We start from the raw sequence: 15198 nt of genomic DNA, 5'->3' as shown, positions 1-15198 counted from the left end.
GTCCTGCCTCCACCCCTTTTGCTGTTTCCAACAACAGTGATATCAGCTGCCCTACACTGTGTGCTCACTCTGTGCTGGGAGCCAAGCCTCGCACTTTACAAGTATGCTTTCTCTTTACCTTCCTTCTGAGGTTGGTAATGTTATCCTCATTTTACACCCAACAAAATGGTGCCTCAGAGAGGCCTGTGTGCCCAAAGACACACAGCTAGTGAATGATGAGACCAGAACTGAGACGCAGGACAGCCTGGCTCCAGAGCCTTGCTCTTGCCACCAGACCACATTCCTGGAATGTTCTCATACATCTCTGCCCATGGAAGTGCTCCCCGTCATTCAAAGCCCAGCTTCAATGCTCACTCCTCCCTGATCATCACAGCCAGAAATCATCCCTGCTCTCCACCCACAGCATTTAGGGGTACCAGTCTCCCCGGAAGCAGACTGCTTTGTGCCCGCAGCTGTTAGTACATGTGGTTTCTCCCTCCTGCCAGACTGTCTGCTTCTTTAGAGAAAGGTCTGGATCTTGTATAACTTTATAGCCTACAAATGGCCTTACATGGAGTATATATTTAATAAATATCTGACAAATAATATGTGACTGATGGAAGTTCTAGCTCCCTTAAAGAAAAAAATAATAATAGATAATGTTGCAAGTGCATATTATAGTCAGGCACTGTGCTAAGTTTTTATTTGGAATAACTTTTTTTTCTTGCAACGACTCAGCGGAATAGGTGCTATTGTTATCCCCATTTTGCAGCCAGGGAAACCCAGGATGAGAGAGAGTTTCTCCTCCAAAGTCACACCTAGCTACAAGTGACAGAGCCGAGAATCAAATCCAAGCAGTCTGACCCAGAGCCTGAGCCTTTAACCGCTGTGCTAAAATACGCCGTTCTTTAATCTGATCCTATTTGGGGAGCGGTTTTGGGATCTACATGGTCACACCCAGGGGCAGCCTCCAGCTAAATGAGGTACCCTGGTGGTTGTCTCCAGTGCCCATCCCCCTGCCTTTCAGCACTCCTTTGCCACTCTCCTCGAACTCCCACCCTAGTGCCCCCCACTGTCCGTCACTGAGCTGCCAAGGTATTGTTGAGTTAGAACTGATGCCCTCACCCATACGTGTCTCCTAGCCTCAATATTCTTATTGATATATTCTTGAAGCTCTTTAAGATGCCAAGGATAAGGACATGAGGATCTGTTGCTGTCGCTTGAGGCCCCCAGCCATGCGGCCGGCATGCTGCTCCTTCTTGCAGTGTGCGGGTGGGCTCAGGCTTTTGTACACACTGGAACTCTACCAGGTGGGTGAGATCTCAGTTGGTCAAGCTAATAGGTTCATTTTCTCTTTCCAGGAGGTTTCATCAGTTTCAATGGCTCCTGGAGGGTCCAGGGAATCCTGGCCATGTCTCGATCCCTGGGGGATTATCCACTGAAAAACCTCAACGTGGTCATCCCAGACCCAGATATCCTAACCTTTGACCTGGACAAGCTCCAGCCTGAGTTCATGATCTTGGCATCAGATGGCCTCTGGGATGCTTTCAGCAATGAAGAAGCTGTCCGATTCATCAAGGAGCGCTTGGATGAACCTCACTTTGGGGCCAAGAGCATAGTTTTGCAGTCATTTTACAGAGGCTGCCCTGACAATATAACAGTCATGGTGGTGAAGTTCAGGAATAGCAGCAAAACAGAAGAGCAGTGAACCCTTTGGGGTCTCAGCTGCCTTAGACTAAAGGACTTTCAACACACTGATCTCTTTTAATGTAGTGCAAGGTGTGGGAGTTGCAGTAGGATCATCCATCCCAGACATGGGCCCCCTCCCTGGCAGCCTTAGGTCTGTATGCAGTGATGAACAGAGGGTGCTCTTGGCCAATGTAGTTGAGAGGCTGGAAAATGGTTTCTTCATATTTTCCCAGCTCTTTCATCCAATGTTCCAAATATATAAATATCTAGCTGTAGATGCACACGTATGAAGTGAATGGCATGTGTGCCATATAGTCTCTATTTGAAGATTCTGTTCAAGATCCCTTACAGGGCCTTCTCGGCAGCAGACTTTGTGTCCTCTCTTTGGAGCAGTGAGCAGGGCAGGCTCCCAGAGCTGTGGGAGACAGGCCACAGGTCACCTGTGAGTTGGGGCCTGTGTGGCAGTGCCCTTGCCGAGAGGCAGCTGTCTGAGGATGCTCTATCTGCCCGAGCCCAGGTTTTCTGCTCAGCAGCAGCCCAGACAGATTTGGGATGGTTTATTATTCCGCAGCCTCTCTTGGAGACTGAAGGAAGTGGGGAGGATGAAAGCTGCCTGCACAGCAGAAATAACCTTTTTCCCTCCCTCCCTTTATTAGTTAAATAGACTTTGTGTACCACCCGACCAGTCTTTGCGCGTTTATCCTAACTGTGCATGACCTTAACCTTTGGCTTACCCTCACCTTAGACGAGGCTGCTGTTAACTTCACCTCCAGACACCATGAGTTTTGTCTTTCGTTACCAAGAAACCTATTAGAGGAAATGAAAAAAGCAAATCACTATACCACAATCCCTTCCATCTTTAAGGGCAGATAGAGGAAAATAATGGCTGAATAAGTCCCAGTGCCCCTTGGGAAGTCTGCTCTTTGCACTGGGATAGAAAGCTGGTGAGGTGACCCCTGCGCCGAGCTCCAGCTGCCAGTTTTCGTGCAGGGTGTTTTCTCCTAGCCCAGCAGCTTTCGAGTGTCTCTTGAGCAGTGATCTGGGGAGCAGTGGCCGGGAGCTGTAGGTTTGTTCCTTGCCGCCGAGGCCAGTGCCCAGCGCAGGTTGGAATTTAGTGGTGAACTGCTGGGATGTGCTGCTCTTGCAGCGGACGGGCCGCAGCCTTTAACTGTTGGTCGCAGATTTCCCGCCGCCCCGGGCAGCTTCCCCCGCTCCTGCCCTGCGCTCAGTGCGGCAGAGTGGGTTGGAACTCAAGCTTGAACCTGTATTGTTAAGCCCCCCAGAGTTATCTTGGGGCCAGGCTTGCTGCTCTCCATTTCCTATCACCAAAGTCATGTTTCCAATCTCAGTATTTTAGCAGTTAATTGACAGAAATGCTGGGTCAGCCTGTTTGCCTGACTGAAGTGGCTCAAACAGCCAAACAAGATTTTCTTTGCATTCCCAGCTCCCTTGTCTGAAATGCCAGGGTGTCCTCCTGGTTTTGTTTTTTTGGGGTGGGCATTTGTCGCTAGACCTTCTTGAAGGCCCCATTCACTGGCCGCCTCCTGCCCATGCTGTCCCTCCCCTGCCCTTCTTCAGCTGTGGAGCTTTCCAGAAGCAGCTTCCAGGAGAGAACGCGAGAGGATGAAAAGCTTCCGTTGTGGCTGCCGAGGACCGCAGTCTGTTTAGATTCCTCCAAGCACTTAATTTTGTTTGATTGTAATGAGAGTTAACAATGATTTCCCAAGAACTTTGCTTACTTTTGTAAACTGTGACATTAGGATTTCCAATATTAGAATTAGAACCCTGGTTATTTATTTTTTTAGCCATAGAATGTTCTAGACAAGATATCTGCCACCATTTTAGATTGAAGTGTTTGTCGAAAGACACTGAACATTGGGATGTGTCATTTGGGGTGGGGGTTGGGAGGGAATGTGGGGAACATAGGGGTTGTGATCAGTAATGGGACAGTCAAGCCTGGTGGCCTGAGTGTTCCTGGGGATTCAGGACATCCTGACTCGGGGAGTTACCAAACCCCACATCTAACTGACGTTCAGGACTAAGCAGCCTCAGCATTTCATGGTACACAGTCATTTTCCTTCTTCATTTTTAACTTAACCCCAAAATCCATAAGAAGGGAAAGACATTTTTAAATTCCTGTGATGAATGTTATTGTCTAAAATGAAAATAGTAATGTTCTGGTGAAGTTGAAAAAGCGAAGCTACTAAATTAGTAAATTAGTGTTTATTTACCCTGCAAAATGTCTTAACAGACGGTGCTGAGTGCAGGGGCGCCTGACTTTCCCTCTAGTTCAGGCTCACAGGCATCTTCTAAATTTTGCTTTGTAGAATTAATCCATTTCTGACTTTAACCAAGTACTGTGGGTATTTCCTAGTCCCTTTCTGCCTCTTTTCCTCCCGCTTTGGCTTGTAGATTTTTTGAAGATAGAAGTTTGAGAAGTAGAGTTGATTAGTAGTTAGGTCTACAGTCCGAGTCCTCTGCTGCCTTCCCCTGTCCCCTGGGCCTTCTCCCTGCCCCTCGTCCAGCTGTCGGTCTGCAGGCCTCAGCTCAGTGCCCTGAGCGCAGGCCACTGCCCGGTTCTGTGGCCTCGGGCAGGTGGAGTCTGGCTGTAGGGACAATGATTTGAGAAGACTGCCTCTGAGGCTTCCCTAGACAGCACTGCCAAAGCTTTGGAATTGTCGCCCGAGGCTGCCTAGACTCCCTCACCTGAGTTCAAGTTGCCAATAGCCCCCATGGTGCCAAATTTGGGGATGATTTTACAGTCTTTTAGAAGCGAAGCTGGGAAAGAACAGGCCGTGCTCATGAGCCCCCAGCAGGATGCCAGCCCAGGTCCTCATAATGCACTGCGCTGCTGCTACTGCTCCCCGGTAATGTGGACTCTTAAAATAGGTTGGGATTTAGCGGGGAGGGGGGGAGGCAGGAAAATCTTTTAAAAAATTCATTGTATTTGCAATTCTCTAATCAAAGGAATAAACAGTACTTATGTGGAAACTCCAAAGCTAGTTCCCAAGACCTGCATTTATTTTATGTGGCCAACTTGCCCAAGGCACTTAACTCTGAAGTCCTGTTCTAATATGGCGTGACTGACCCGTGTGAAGACGTTACTGGTCACCAGTGGCTACTGGTGATTCCTCGCTGTGAATCAAGGTTCTGGCCTCTTGAATCTTGTCTATGGAACAAGAATATTACAGAGAGCGTTTTATAGAGTGAAGGAGCTTATGAAATCTGGGTAGTTTAAAACAGGCCTAATCTCATACACCTGTAACGAACATTCAACCTGCGTACATTTTGTGCAAACAGCATTGCGTTTCAGTTCTATCTGAAGTGATTCTAGGAGATTGATTACACTGTTGAACTGATCCCTGAGGAATCTGGTTATTAATACATGAGGGATTCACAAAGGCAGGGCTCCCTTTTTCCTTTGCCAGGCACACCTGGATCTTCTGGATTGTTTTCCTCTCAGCTGCCAAGTCTAACTCTTGCAACTGTGTCAATGCAGAAGGTTTAGAAAGGGCAACATTTCATTTGAAAGTATAGGAATACATACTCTGGGTAAAGCTTTATTTTCCAATGGTTTCAGAAATTTTCTTCCTCCTTTTGACCCATCATTAAACTGATCTTCCCTTAATATTCCCCCAAAACTGCCTTAGCTTGTCACACCAGCATTCTTGACCCAGCTCTGCAGAAATGACGTGACTGTTAGATGCCATGCTGGGGCCTATTTAATTGCCTCTGGATTAAATTGTTGATATCTAGACTTTTTGAGCTAGTTGGCTGAACACCGCAGGAGTGATAGAATCCAGTGTTCCCCAAAGTGTGTTCCACAGAACACAAGTTCTAAAGATGCTCTTTCCTCCAAATATAGAGTTCCAGGGTCAATGACTTTGGGAAACATATTATCTTAGAAAGTTCATGCATATAAGCACAGTGAAAATTCTAATTTAAAGGTCCTAAAGAGGGAAAAAACACATCACAAATGTCATTTCAGTTAGCTCAGTGTTTTCCAGATTAATATGACCACAGAAACTTTTTTGAGTGACACCTAGTGACAGGAGCTCGTGTTCCATCCGCCCCACTTTGGGAAATTCTGGCGTATGGCAACGTTACTGTTTTCTCATTCACTGTGACTCTTGATAGTAGCAGCACAGCGTGCAAGTGAGAAGCACTGAGCCTTTCACTAAGAGGCCGATTGCTGTGAAAGCCGTGGTGGGAAAGACTATGATTTAGTTTGCCCATCGGCCTCACGTGGACGCAGGAGCCCAGCAATCCAGCTTGAAGCTCTAAACGCCGTCTCCCCTCTTATGTGAGTAATAATAAGCAAGAGCCGTGCCATAGCTAGGGCTTTCTCAAATTCATTCCAAGATTGAATCGAAGTAAATATTTTTACATTTCATCACTATGTGAGAGTGAAGAAAAAAATTGAAAATAATAGGAAAGAGGGAAAAGGCATATTTGGTTTTAATTCATTTTTTAAATTTTAAGTAGATTTTTAAAATTATGTATCCATTGTATAATAATGGAAATGTAAACTATTAACACTTACTCTCTTTCCTCTGTCATTCTTTCCAGATTCAATGAAATGATTTGAAATCAAAGCTCTTTCGTTCTAAACTCCCATCCCGCGTGGTCCCACCTTTCACATTTTATGGACTAATTGAGTTTGGCAAGTTACCTCTTGCCTGACATGCGAGGCTTGACTCCCGCTCCCTGCTCATCACTCAGCCTGGGGGGTTGTTTGGGAAGCTGTGAGCGAGAACCCCAAAATAACGAATGAAACAAATCTAGTTGAAAACATGGTACAAAGGGAATTTAGAGTAAAATCATTAACTTAAAATCCTATTTAATATATACTTGCCCTCTGGACATTATCCAAAATAGTAAAAAACTGAAAGTAAAGTCACTTAGGCTAGGTGGCAGATTTTGAAGGGCAAGCAACCGTTGACACCACAGGGCTTCCGTTAGGTATGTGCTTCTGAAGTGTTTTCTAATATGTAAACTTCTTTGCTAATTCTTAATAACGTTGATGCTTTGTCCATTATTTTTTATTTTTACCACTGTTAAGCTGCAAACTATTTAACCAAGGGTTGATTATGATGATTTTTATGTGTTTGGTAATAACCACCCCACCATCTGTACCATCATTTTAATAAATCCAAGCTAAGGACCTTGAAGAGAGCACGTAGTAGCTGTTCATTTTAACAAACCGTCACAGGCATTTTCACAATTCAAAACTCCACCTAAAAGCAAGCAAGCCGCAAAGGCGTAGATTCTGTTTAGAGATGGTGGTTCCCTGTAAGTTCTCTACTCTGGCAGTATTTAACCACAAAGTCCCCTCTGACATTTGCCAAATCCAAATTCATCTCAGAAACCTCAAGGGACCAGTGTCCCCAGCTCTGGGCACAGGCGGGTTCCTGGGAAGGCTCTGGTGGCAGATGGTGATCAGGGACGGGGGCAGGACGATCTGCTCTGGTGGCTCACTGCCTCTGGAGGGACCGGCCACCCTCTCACATCGCCTTCTGTCATGGGGAAGTTCAGAGGTTACATGCGGCATCATGCATTGTCTCAGCATATTTCTGTATCAGTCAGACAAGGCATAGTTGAAACTGCGTTCATGCGGAAGCAGAGGTAGAAGATAGTCAAGGAATTGCGGGGGAGGAGCTCTGGGGATGCTGCCACGTGAAAAATGAAAACTTAGGTTATCAGAATTGGCGGGTCAGACCTTTCGCATGCCCACGTCTATTTAACGGCGGTCGCTGACGCCAGCACAGATCAGTGGAAGGTGGCTGCCCCCGCCTTTCCCCTATTCAGACACGGGCTGCCCCTCTGGAGTAGTGCTTACATGTTACTGAAGGCAGAATTTTAAAGCTTCCTTTTCATAGGGCTGATGGCACAGGCGGAACCACATTTAAGAAAAATAGTTTAGAACATTTTTTAATAACAAAATGCAGAATTTGGGGCCGGCCCCATGGCTGAGGGTTAAGTTGGTGCGCTCCGCTTCCTCGGCCAGGGGTCACCGGTTCGGATCCTGGGCGCAGACCTGTGTGCTGATCATCAAGCCACGTGGCAGCATCCCACGCAGAGGAACTAGAATGATCTACAATTAGGACATACAACTATGTACCGGGGCTCTGGGGAGGGAAAAAGGAAGATTGGCAACAGGTGTTAACGCAGGCCAATCTCCTCACCAAAAACTGCAAAATTAATTTCCAGTGTGGTCTAAGTCAGAATGTAAAGAAAAGCATTTTTAAGAAATGATAAAGTCAAAGGAGAATATAAAATGAAATGTTTTACATTAAGAAAAGTGACATTATATTACATCATGAATCATGCTTTCTGATATTTGTGCTCTTTCTGAAGTGGAGTAACACTGAAGTAAGAAAATGAACATTCTGCGTTATTTGTAAAGTTAGTAAAATTACAGTCCCTATTCCATTCTTTCCCAAAGAAAATGGACACATGTGGCCTTATTTACTGCTGTCCTGAACGCCTTTACTGTCCTGGTTCTGTTCACTTTCCAGAGCCTAGACATGGTTTTACCCTGAATCCTTAGAATTTTTGCATTTTTGAGGAGGAAATACCCCTTTTTAGAATTGTAAAAAATAATAAGATGGGCTAAATAACAGACCTTCATTTTAGAGTGCCCAAATAAAACTGAAGTCAGATAAAGAGAGTCACAGCTACAAGGAGAGGGAGTTTTAAGATGCTGGTAATTTTCCCAATGCCAGTGTGAACGCAGTGAGTATTCAGTTTAAAACAGTTTCATGAGAACAGACTCCAGGGTGATTTCCTGCTCTTGCTTCTTGGAGGGTTTTCTGATCCATAGAATGCCAAGGGTCATGTTTGCCCATATAATAAAGAAAACACATCCTGGGCCGGCCCCGTGGCCGAGTGGTGGGGTTCGCGAGCTGTGCTTCGGCGGCCCAGGGTTTCATTGGTTCAAATCCCGGGCGCTGACCTAGCATCACTCATTAGGGCATGCTGAGGCAGCATCCCACATGCCACAACTAGAAGGATCCACAAGTAAAAATACACAGCTACGTACCAGGGGGCTTTGGGGAGAAAAAGGAAAAATAAAATCTTTAAAAAAAAAAATCCTGTAGGAATGACGTCATTAGCCATCTCTAACCCAAGAGAATGGTGTCTTGTGCAAATTTTAAATTCCCATCCGTCTTAGCATGTGCAAGGACAACCAGTGACTGGTTAGTATGATAACGAAAAGGTGTAAATCCTGCCACATGGGTTAAAACCAGAACCGTGGGACATGAAGCAAGAATACTCCCTCTCTTCAGGCTCCAAGACGACAACCAAACGGTCTTTATGTGTTGACCACCTTGATTCCCCTTTTATCTCAGGCATGTATTCCGAAAATGGAGTAATAACAAAAATGGAGAAAATCCAATAACTGTTGCTTCTATTTTCACAAGCAGTGTTTGCCCTTTCTAATGTATCTGAAGCATGTTCAGACTGCAGCAGTCACACCCCAGCATCGTCGTCAGTCTGCAGTCGCCACAGCAAGTGGTTTTGGTTTGTGGCAACTTCAGGTCGCAGAGTTGGAATCTTTTGCAATGCCTCAACATTCCCAGCAGCCAGAAAAAAGAAAACAAAAAGAAAAAAGGAGAAATTTTAATGAGTTCAGAAGAATGATTATTCTGACAAGCCTGGAAAATAGTAAAGAATTAATTCCGGAACACCCCAATGTGGACTATATTCACATACGTAATTTCTATATGCCAAATGCACAAAGTGTTTCTTTTATTATAAGCGTGATCGAATTTATAACACTGGTCTACCTTATGAACAGATTTCACTGGGAACGTCTCTATTTTTGCTATAAGGACATCTGCTGTGTGTTTTATTCTTTCCTGTATTAATGCTTTTTCCTGACACCCGCCACGTGCCGAGCAGACAGAGTCTAACCCAGTGCATCTAGTGGTGAGCACTGAGCACTCAGGCTTCATCCCTGCCTTTTTGGCACTTGCGGCCCAGTGGAGGCTTCGCAGACACTATAACCTCAGTATTGGCAGAAGGAGGTGAAAATTGGCATCTTTTATTCCCCCAATGGGCTTAGATTTGTGAGAACAGGGCAGAATTAGAGTAATTCTTTCCTGCACGCAATAGAGAGGGAGTGGTAAAAGATGGGGAACATCCAGGCAGATTGCGTCAGCTAATTACTCCGTGTGAGGTCACCTAAAGTTCCCAAGGCTGGAGTGGGGAGGTGAGACTGGGAGCCTCTGCCCACGGGGGACAGCAGCAGTGCAAGCGGTCAGCAGTAGCACAGTCAAAGCCAGGGTGTCTCTGTCTCCAGGATTCTTCTGGAAGAAGAGAGGATTACAGAAAAAGAGGACAGGGAACAGAGAGAACTTCTCTCCATGGCCTGCTTTTATTTGTGTTCCCAAGAGGCCATATAGTGTGACAACCTCATGCCCTCAGATTGAACCCAGAACTGAGAGTGTTTATCATCAGTGACCCTGAGTGTATAAACTAGCGGATTTGTTATATAGAAATTAACATATTTCAGGAATACAATTATTTCTTGATTTTAAATATGAACAGAAGACTAAATGCCAGATTTTGTTTTTTAATCATAAATCTGGTATCCATAGTTACTTTACACATTCCAGAGCCCGGGCATGGAATTTAAGTTTTCTATGTTGAACAAGAATAGCAACATCCATTTTCGGTATGGCAAAGCAAAACTAAATGCCAGACTTTTATTTTTAACCACAGAGGCCATCACTTCTTTCTAAATTCTTTGCCTGGTTATCTTACCTAAACATCTCTTTCTTTATCCAAGTAATATTAGCTATTGCCAAGTAGCATTAGAATCCTACTGAATTAAAATAATAGAGAATGAGTGATAGGAGACAGAATATCTCACTGTGATCACAAGTGGGGGAGTTATTGTTTCTAATCATATAAAAGGAAATCCAAATTAAGTCAAACCAATTTCTGATTAGGTACGATTAAAACCATAGGTGGAGCCCAGTTATTAAGGAAGGAAAGGAGGTTGGAGAGAATAAGAGAAAACAACACTTAAACATGTAGTCTTTTTCATGAGTGGTGTATTTCAGAGGCTCTGATCGCGTTCCCTGCCGCGTTTGGAAAGCGTGACTTTGTATAAGCTTTTAGCGCACCTATTTCAACATCTTGAAAAAGCTTCCATCAGCATTTTCTTGCTATTTTCAAGATCAGAATAGGTTGTTTGTTTATAAAAAGATACCAGGATCCATAATTTTCAGACAATGCTTTCTGTTAGGACTTCAGGATGTGTTTAGTGATCAAATCACAGGTCAAAAGGACTGCTCAGATCAGATAGGCTTTCTGGTAAGTTCATGCCTGAAAACTATCCGTAATAAACACACCAAACTTTGGCAAAATCATTACTCCTGGTGCTCTTCAGAGGTCTTTCTATCCACTATTCTATATTTGTCTCTAAGAGATGTTTCAAATAAAGTTAAAATGTCGGTTTGGTGTAGAGCTCAGAGTAGATGGCAGTGCACGGTCACTCAAGACACATGGCATGTCCTTCAGGTCCCTTTGACGTGTGCTGGGGGTAGATTCGAGCCTTGTAGACACTCCTGTGTTCATGCAATCACTGATTCTCTGTTGTACAAAATGAACAGCTAAAAATTCACCCTTGATGACAAGATCAAAGCAAAAATAAACACATTAAAGTTAATGGACTTTATACATGGGACTGCTGCCATTCTTTTCTTTTGGTTAAACTCATTTTCCATTCTAATGTCTGTTCTGGAATTCCGTAACTTCTCAATGCTTTTGGGTTGGAGTGGCTGTTGAGTTGGGATTCCACATAGAAAGCAAAAGAACAATTCACGGGCGGAGGCTAAGACCAAAGCACAATGGACGCAAGAGAACAGGACATAATTGAGACTTTCGGTGCTTTCATTTGGAACAGGAATAAGCCTGCCTCTGGTTCAAAACAAGGTAACTTTAAAAAATGTATACAAATGGGGCGCTGGCCAAATGGTGCATGGTTAAGTGCACACGTTCCACTTCGGCGGCCTGGGGTTCACTGGTTCGGATCCCGGGTGCGGACATCTCACCACTTGGCAAGTCATGCCATGGCAGCATCCCACATATAAAGTAGAGGAAGATGGGCACAGATGTTAGCTCAGGGCCAGTCTTCCTCAGCAAAAAGAGGAGGATTGGTGGCAGATGTTAGCTCAGGGCTAATCTTCCTCAAAAAGAAAAAATAGTATACAAATGTACACAACAAAAATTGTTCATTGTTAGCATAACACACCTTTTACCCAGCTTTAGACTTCACCAACAAAGTTTATATAGTGTAACCAGTATTAGGCGGTCAGGGTTGGATTTGCTACACGCATGTGTGAACTCCAGCAACGTGCCATGACACACCTCTGAGAAGAGTGTTCAGAAGAGAATGGCCATCGCAGAGGTTTTCACAAGACACAGGAACACGGTGGAATTTGGAGACAGAGTGAACTAGATAGAGAGACAGACCCAGCGGCACACAGGTAGCACTATTTTTAGGTATTCTAAAGATGAAACGCCCACATGTGAACAGAGCCTGAGACCAGATGAAGAACAATAAACGTGAATCACCAGGTGGCTGAATTTGGAATTGGGGGTAACAAAGCAGAAAAATGTGGCCTTAGATTATTTTTCTCCTTTTCTTTAAAAATAATATTTGATATCCAATATAAAATCAAGAAATTACCAGACATGCAAAGAAACGAAAATGTGACCAATAGTCAAGAAAACAGCAGTCAATAGTAACCGACCCTGAGAGGCCTAGATATTGATCTTAGCAGACTTCACAGCAGCTGTATTAAATATGTTCAAGGAACTAAAGGCAGCTGTGGTCTTAACGAGAAAATAGATAAGGAATCTCAACAGAGAAATGGAAAGCTGAAAATTCTAGAACAGAAAAGTAAATAACTGAAATGAAAAATGCACTGGCTTGGCTTAACAGAACTTGGAGATGGCCAAAGAAGGAAGCAGTGAGCTTGATCAGCACCAGTTACTTGATCTGAAGAAAAGACGAGAAAGAAGATTGACGGGAAATTAATGGAAACTCAGGGACATGTAGGACACTGTGAAACAGTATAAGATACATAGTACTGAAACGCCAGAAAGAGACAAGAGTGACAATGGGGCAGAAAAATATTTGAAGAAATAATGACTATAAGCTTCTCAAATTTTATGAAAAACACAAACATATAGAACCAGGAAGATCAGCAAACCACAAGGAAGCTAAATACAAAGAAAGTACACCCCACAAAGACCTATCTGACCCAAAATGTCAATACTGCCAAGGTCGAGAGGCCCTCCTCTAAAGCAATCAATTAAAAAAATAATTTAAGGGGCCCACCCAGTGGTGCGGTGGTTAAGTTCTCGGGCTCCGCTGCGGCAGCCCGGGGTTCACTGGTTCAGATCCCAGGCACAGACCTATGCACCACTTATCAAGCCATGCTGTGGCAGGTGTCTCACATATAAAATAGAAGATGGGCACAGATGTTAGCTCAGGGCCAATCTTCCTCAGCAAAAAGAGGAGGATTGGCGGCAGACGTTAGCTTAGGGCTAATCTTCCTCAGGAAAAAGAAAAATTTTTTTAAAGAGAAAAAGGCAGAGAGAGCTAAGAAGGCAATCAAATAAATTAAATGGAATACTAGTGATTAGTCAGTTAAAAGAAAGCAGAGGAGGAGCCACAAAGGTGCAAAATGGAGAGTAGGTAACAGGATGGCACATTTAAACCCAATCATATCAATAACTACATTAAATATAAATGGACCAAACAGTCTCTAATGGGGAAAGTCTTTTTGTTAATGTTGCTGAGACAACTGGATATTTGTATGGAAAAAATGAATTTCAAACCCTTTCTCACTCTGAATAAACTTTCTTTTTTTTTTTTTGAGGAAGATTAGCCCTGAGCTAACTGCTGCCAAGCTCCCTCCTTTTGCTGAGGAAGACTGGCCCTGAGCTAACATCTGTGCCGATCTCCGTCTACTTTATATGTGGGACACCTACCACAGCATGGCTTGCCAAGTGGTGCCATGTCCGCACCTGGGATCCGAACCAGTGAACCCCAGGCCACTGAAGCGGAACGTGCACACCTAACCACTGTGCCACTGGGCCAGCCCCTGAATAAAAATTTAAATTGGAGATGGATTATAGACCTAAATGTAAAACCTAAAACCACAAAGCTTCTGAAAGAAAATATAGGAGACAATCTCTCTGACCTTGGTGTAGGGAAAGATTTTTCTGGCAGGGCACAGAAAGCATGAACCATAAAAGAAAAAATGTGTAGGGATATACAATGGTAAAAACAATGTTGAGAACTGTTGGCGTTTGCAATAGGGTTACACATATATCTACCCCATGGCCAGCAATTCTGTTCCTAGGTGTTTACACAAGAGAAACAAAAACATAAATATACAAAACAACTTGGACGCGGATCTGCATAGCAGTCTCATACATAACAGCCCCAAACTAGAAACAACCCACACAGAAGACCAAGTCATTGTTTACTCATATGACGGTATAATACTCAGCAATAAAAAGAACAAACTTTTGACACACAAAATAACATGGATTAGTCTCAAATACATTATGTTAGGTCAAAGAAACAAGATTCAAAGTAAGACATCCTGCGTGAATATGTTTACGTGAAATCCCAAACATGCAAAGCTGAGCCCACAGTGATGGAGATCAGGAAGTGCTTGCTCTGTAGTGGGCTGGGGGAGGGGGACTGACTGGAAAGCAGCATTAGGCGCCTTTCTGACGTGATGGAAATGTTCTGCATCTTACTTTAGGCGACGGTTCTACAGCTCTATAAAACTGCCCAAGCTCGCTGGACTGCGCACTTAAGGTCTGTGCATTTTATTGTATGTTACTTACACTTCAGTATAAAATGCCATTGACAAGAGCATCAAAAAATATAAAATACTTAAGAATAAATCTAATGAAAGATGTGCAAGACCACTCCATTGCAAACTTCAGAACACTGCTGAGAGAAATTAAAGAAGATCTAAATAAATGGAGAGAAAGTCCACATTCATAAATTGGAAGGCTTGATATTGTGAAGATATCCTTTTCTCCTAGTTTTTAGATTTAATGCAATCCCAATCAAAAGCCCAGAGGACTCTTTTATAGAAACTGACTAGATGATTCCAAACTTTTCATGGAAATTCCAAGGACATGTAATAGCCAAAACAATATTGCAAAAGAAGAACAAAGTTGGCGAACTTATATTACCAGATTTCAAGACTCAGTATAAAGCCAGAGTAGTCAAGATGCTATGGCATTGATGGAAAGACAAACTTAAAGAGCCATGGAGAGTTCAGAAAAATACCAGTGTGTGTACACACACCCAATTCATTCTTCGCCCTTGTTTCTCTGCTTAGCATACACTACCGGCTCCAACCTCTCTCCTCCTGCCTGCTGGTGACCCTTGTCAGCTTCGGGCCTGGGAGCAGCAGCGACGTCCACCGCATCGTGCCCTTCACTCTGTTCACCATCCTTGAGAACAAAAGGGTGATTAACGAC

At 43.9% G+C, this 15198-nt stretch overlaps 2 protein-coding genes across 11 annotated transcripts in view; one reads left to right on the top strand and one right to left on the bottom strand.

Annotated features, from left to right (window-relative positions):
• The window catches only part of PPM1L (protein phosphatase, Mg2+/Mn2+ dependent 1L), a 256846-nt gene extending 250003 nt beyond the window's left edge, over positions 1 to 6843 (top strand). For all 8 annotated transcript variants that reach the window (XM_070509586.1, XM_070509589.1, XM_070509587.1 and 5 more), the window contains exon 4: positions 1341 to 6843. In XM_070509586.1, coding sequence (XP_070365687.1) covers positions 1341 to 1687 — 347 coding nt within the window. In that variant the 3' untranslated portion in view covers positions 1688 to 6843. The remainder of the gene's footprint in view (positions 1 to 1340) is intronic.
• A 1899-nt stretch (positions 6844 to 8742) lies between these two features.
• Positions 8743 to 15198, bottom strand: part of B3GALNT1 (beta-1,3-N-acetylgalactosaminyltransferase 1 (Globoside blood group)) — a 35471-nt gene continuing 29015 nt past the window's right edge. For 2 of the 3 annotated variants that reach the window (XM_070509577.1, XM_070509581.1), the window contains one exon: positions 8743 to 9237. The gene's annotated coding sequence lies outside the window, so the exon portion shown is untranslated. Of the gene's footprint in view, positions 9238 to 15076; positions 15172 to 15198 lie in introns of those variants that run through there. The other variant, XM_070509582.1, reaches the window with a different exon arrangement.

The sequence above is a fragment of the Equus asinus genome, chromosome 5 (genome assembly GCF_041296235.1).
Source record: "Equus asinus isolate D_3611 breed Donkey chromosome 5, EquAss-T2T_v2, whole genome shotgun sequence".
Lineage (NCBI taxonomy): Eukaryota > Metazoa > Chordata > Mammalia > Perissodactyla > Equidae > Equus > Equus asinus.
Note: the sequence above shows the minus strand (reverse complement) of the source record. Positions and strands in the feature narration are given on the sequence as shown.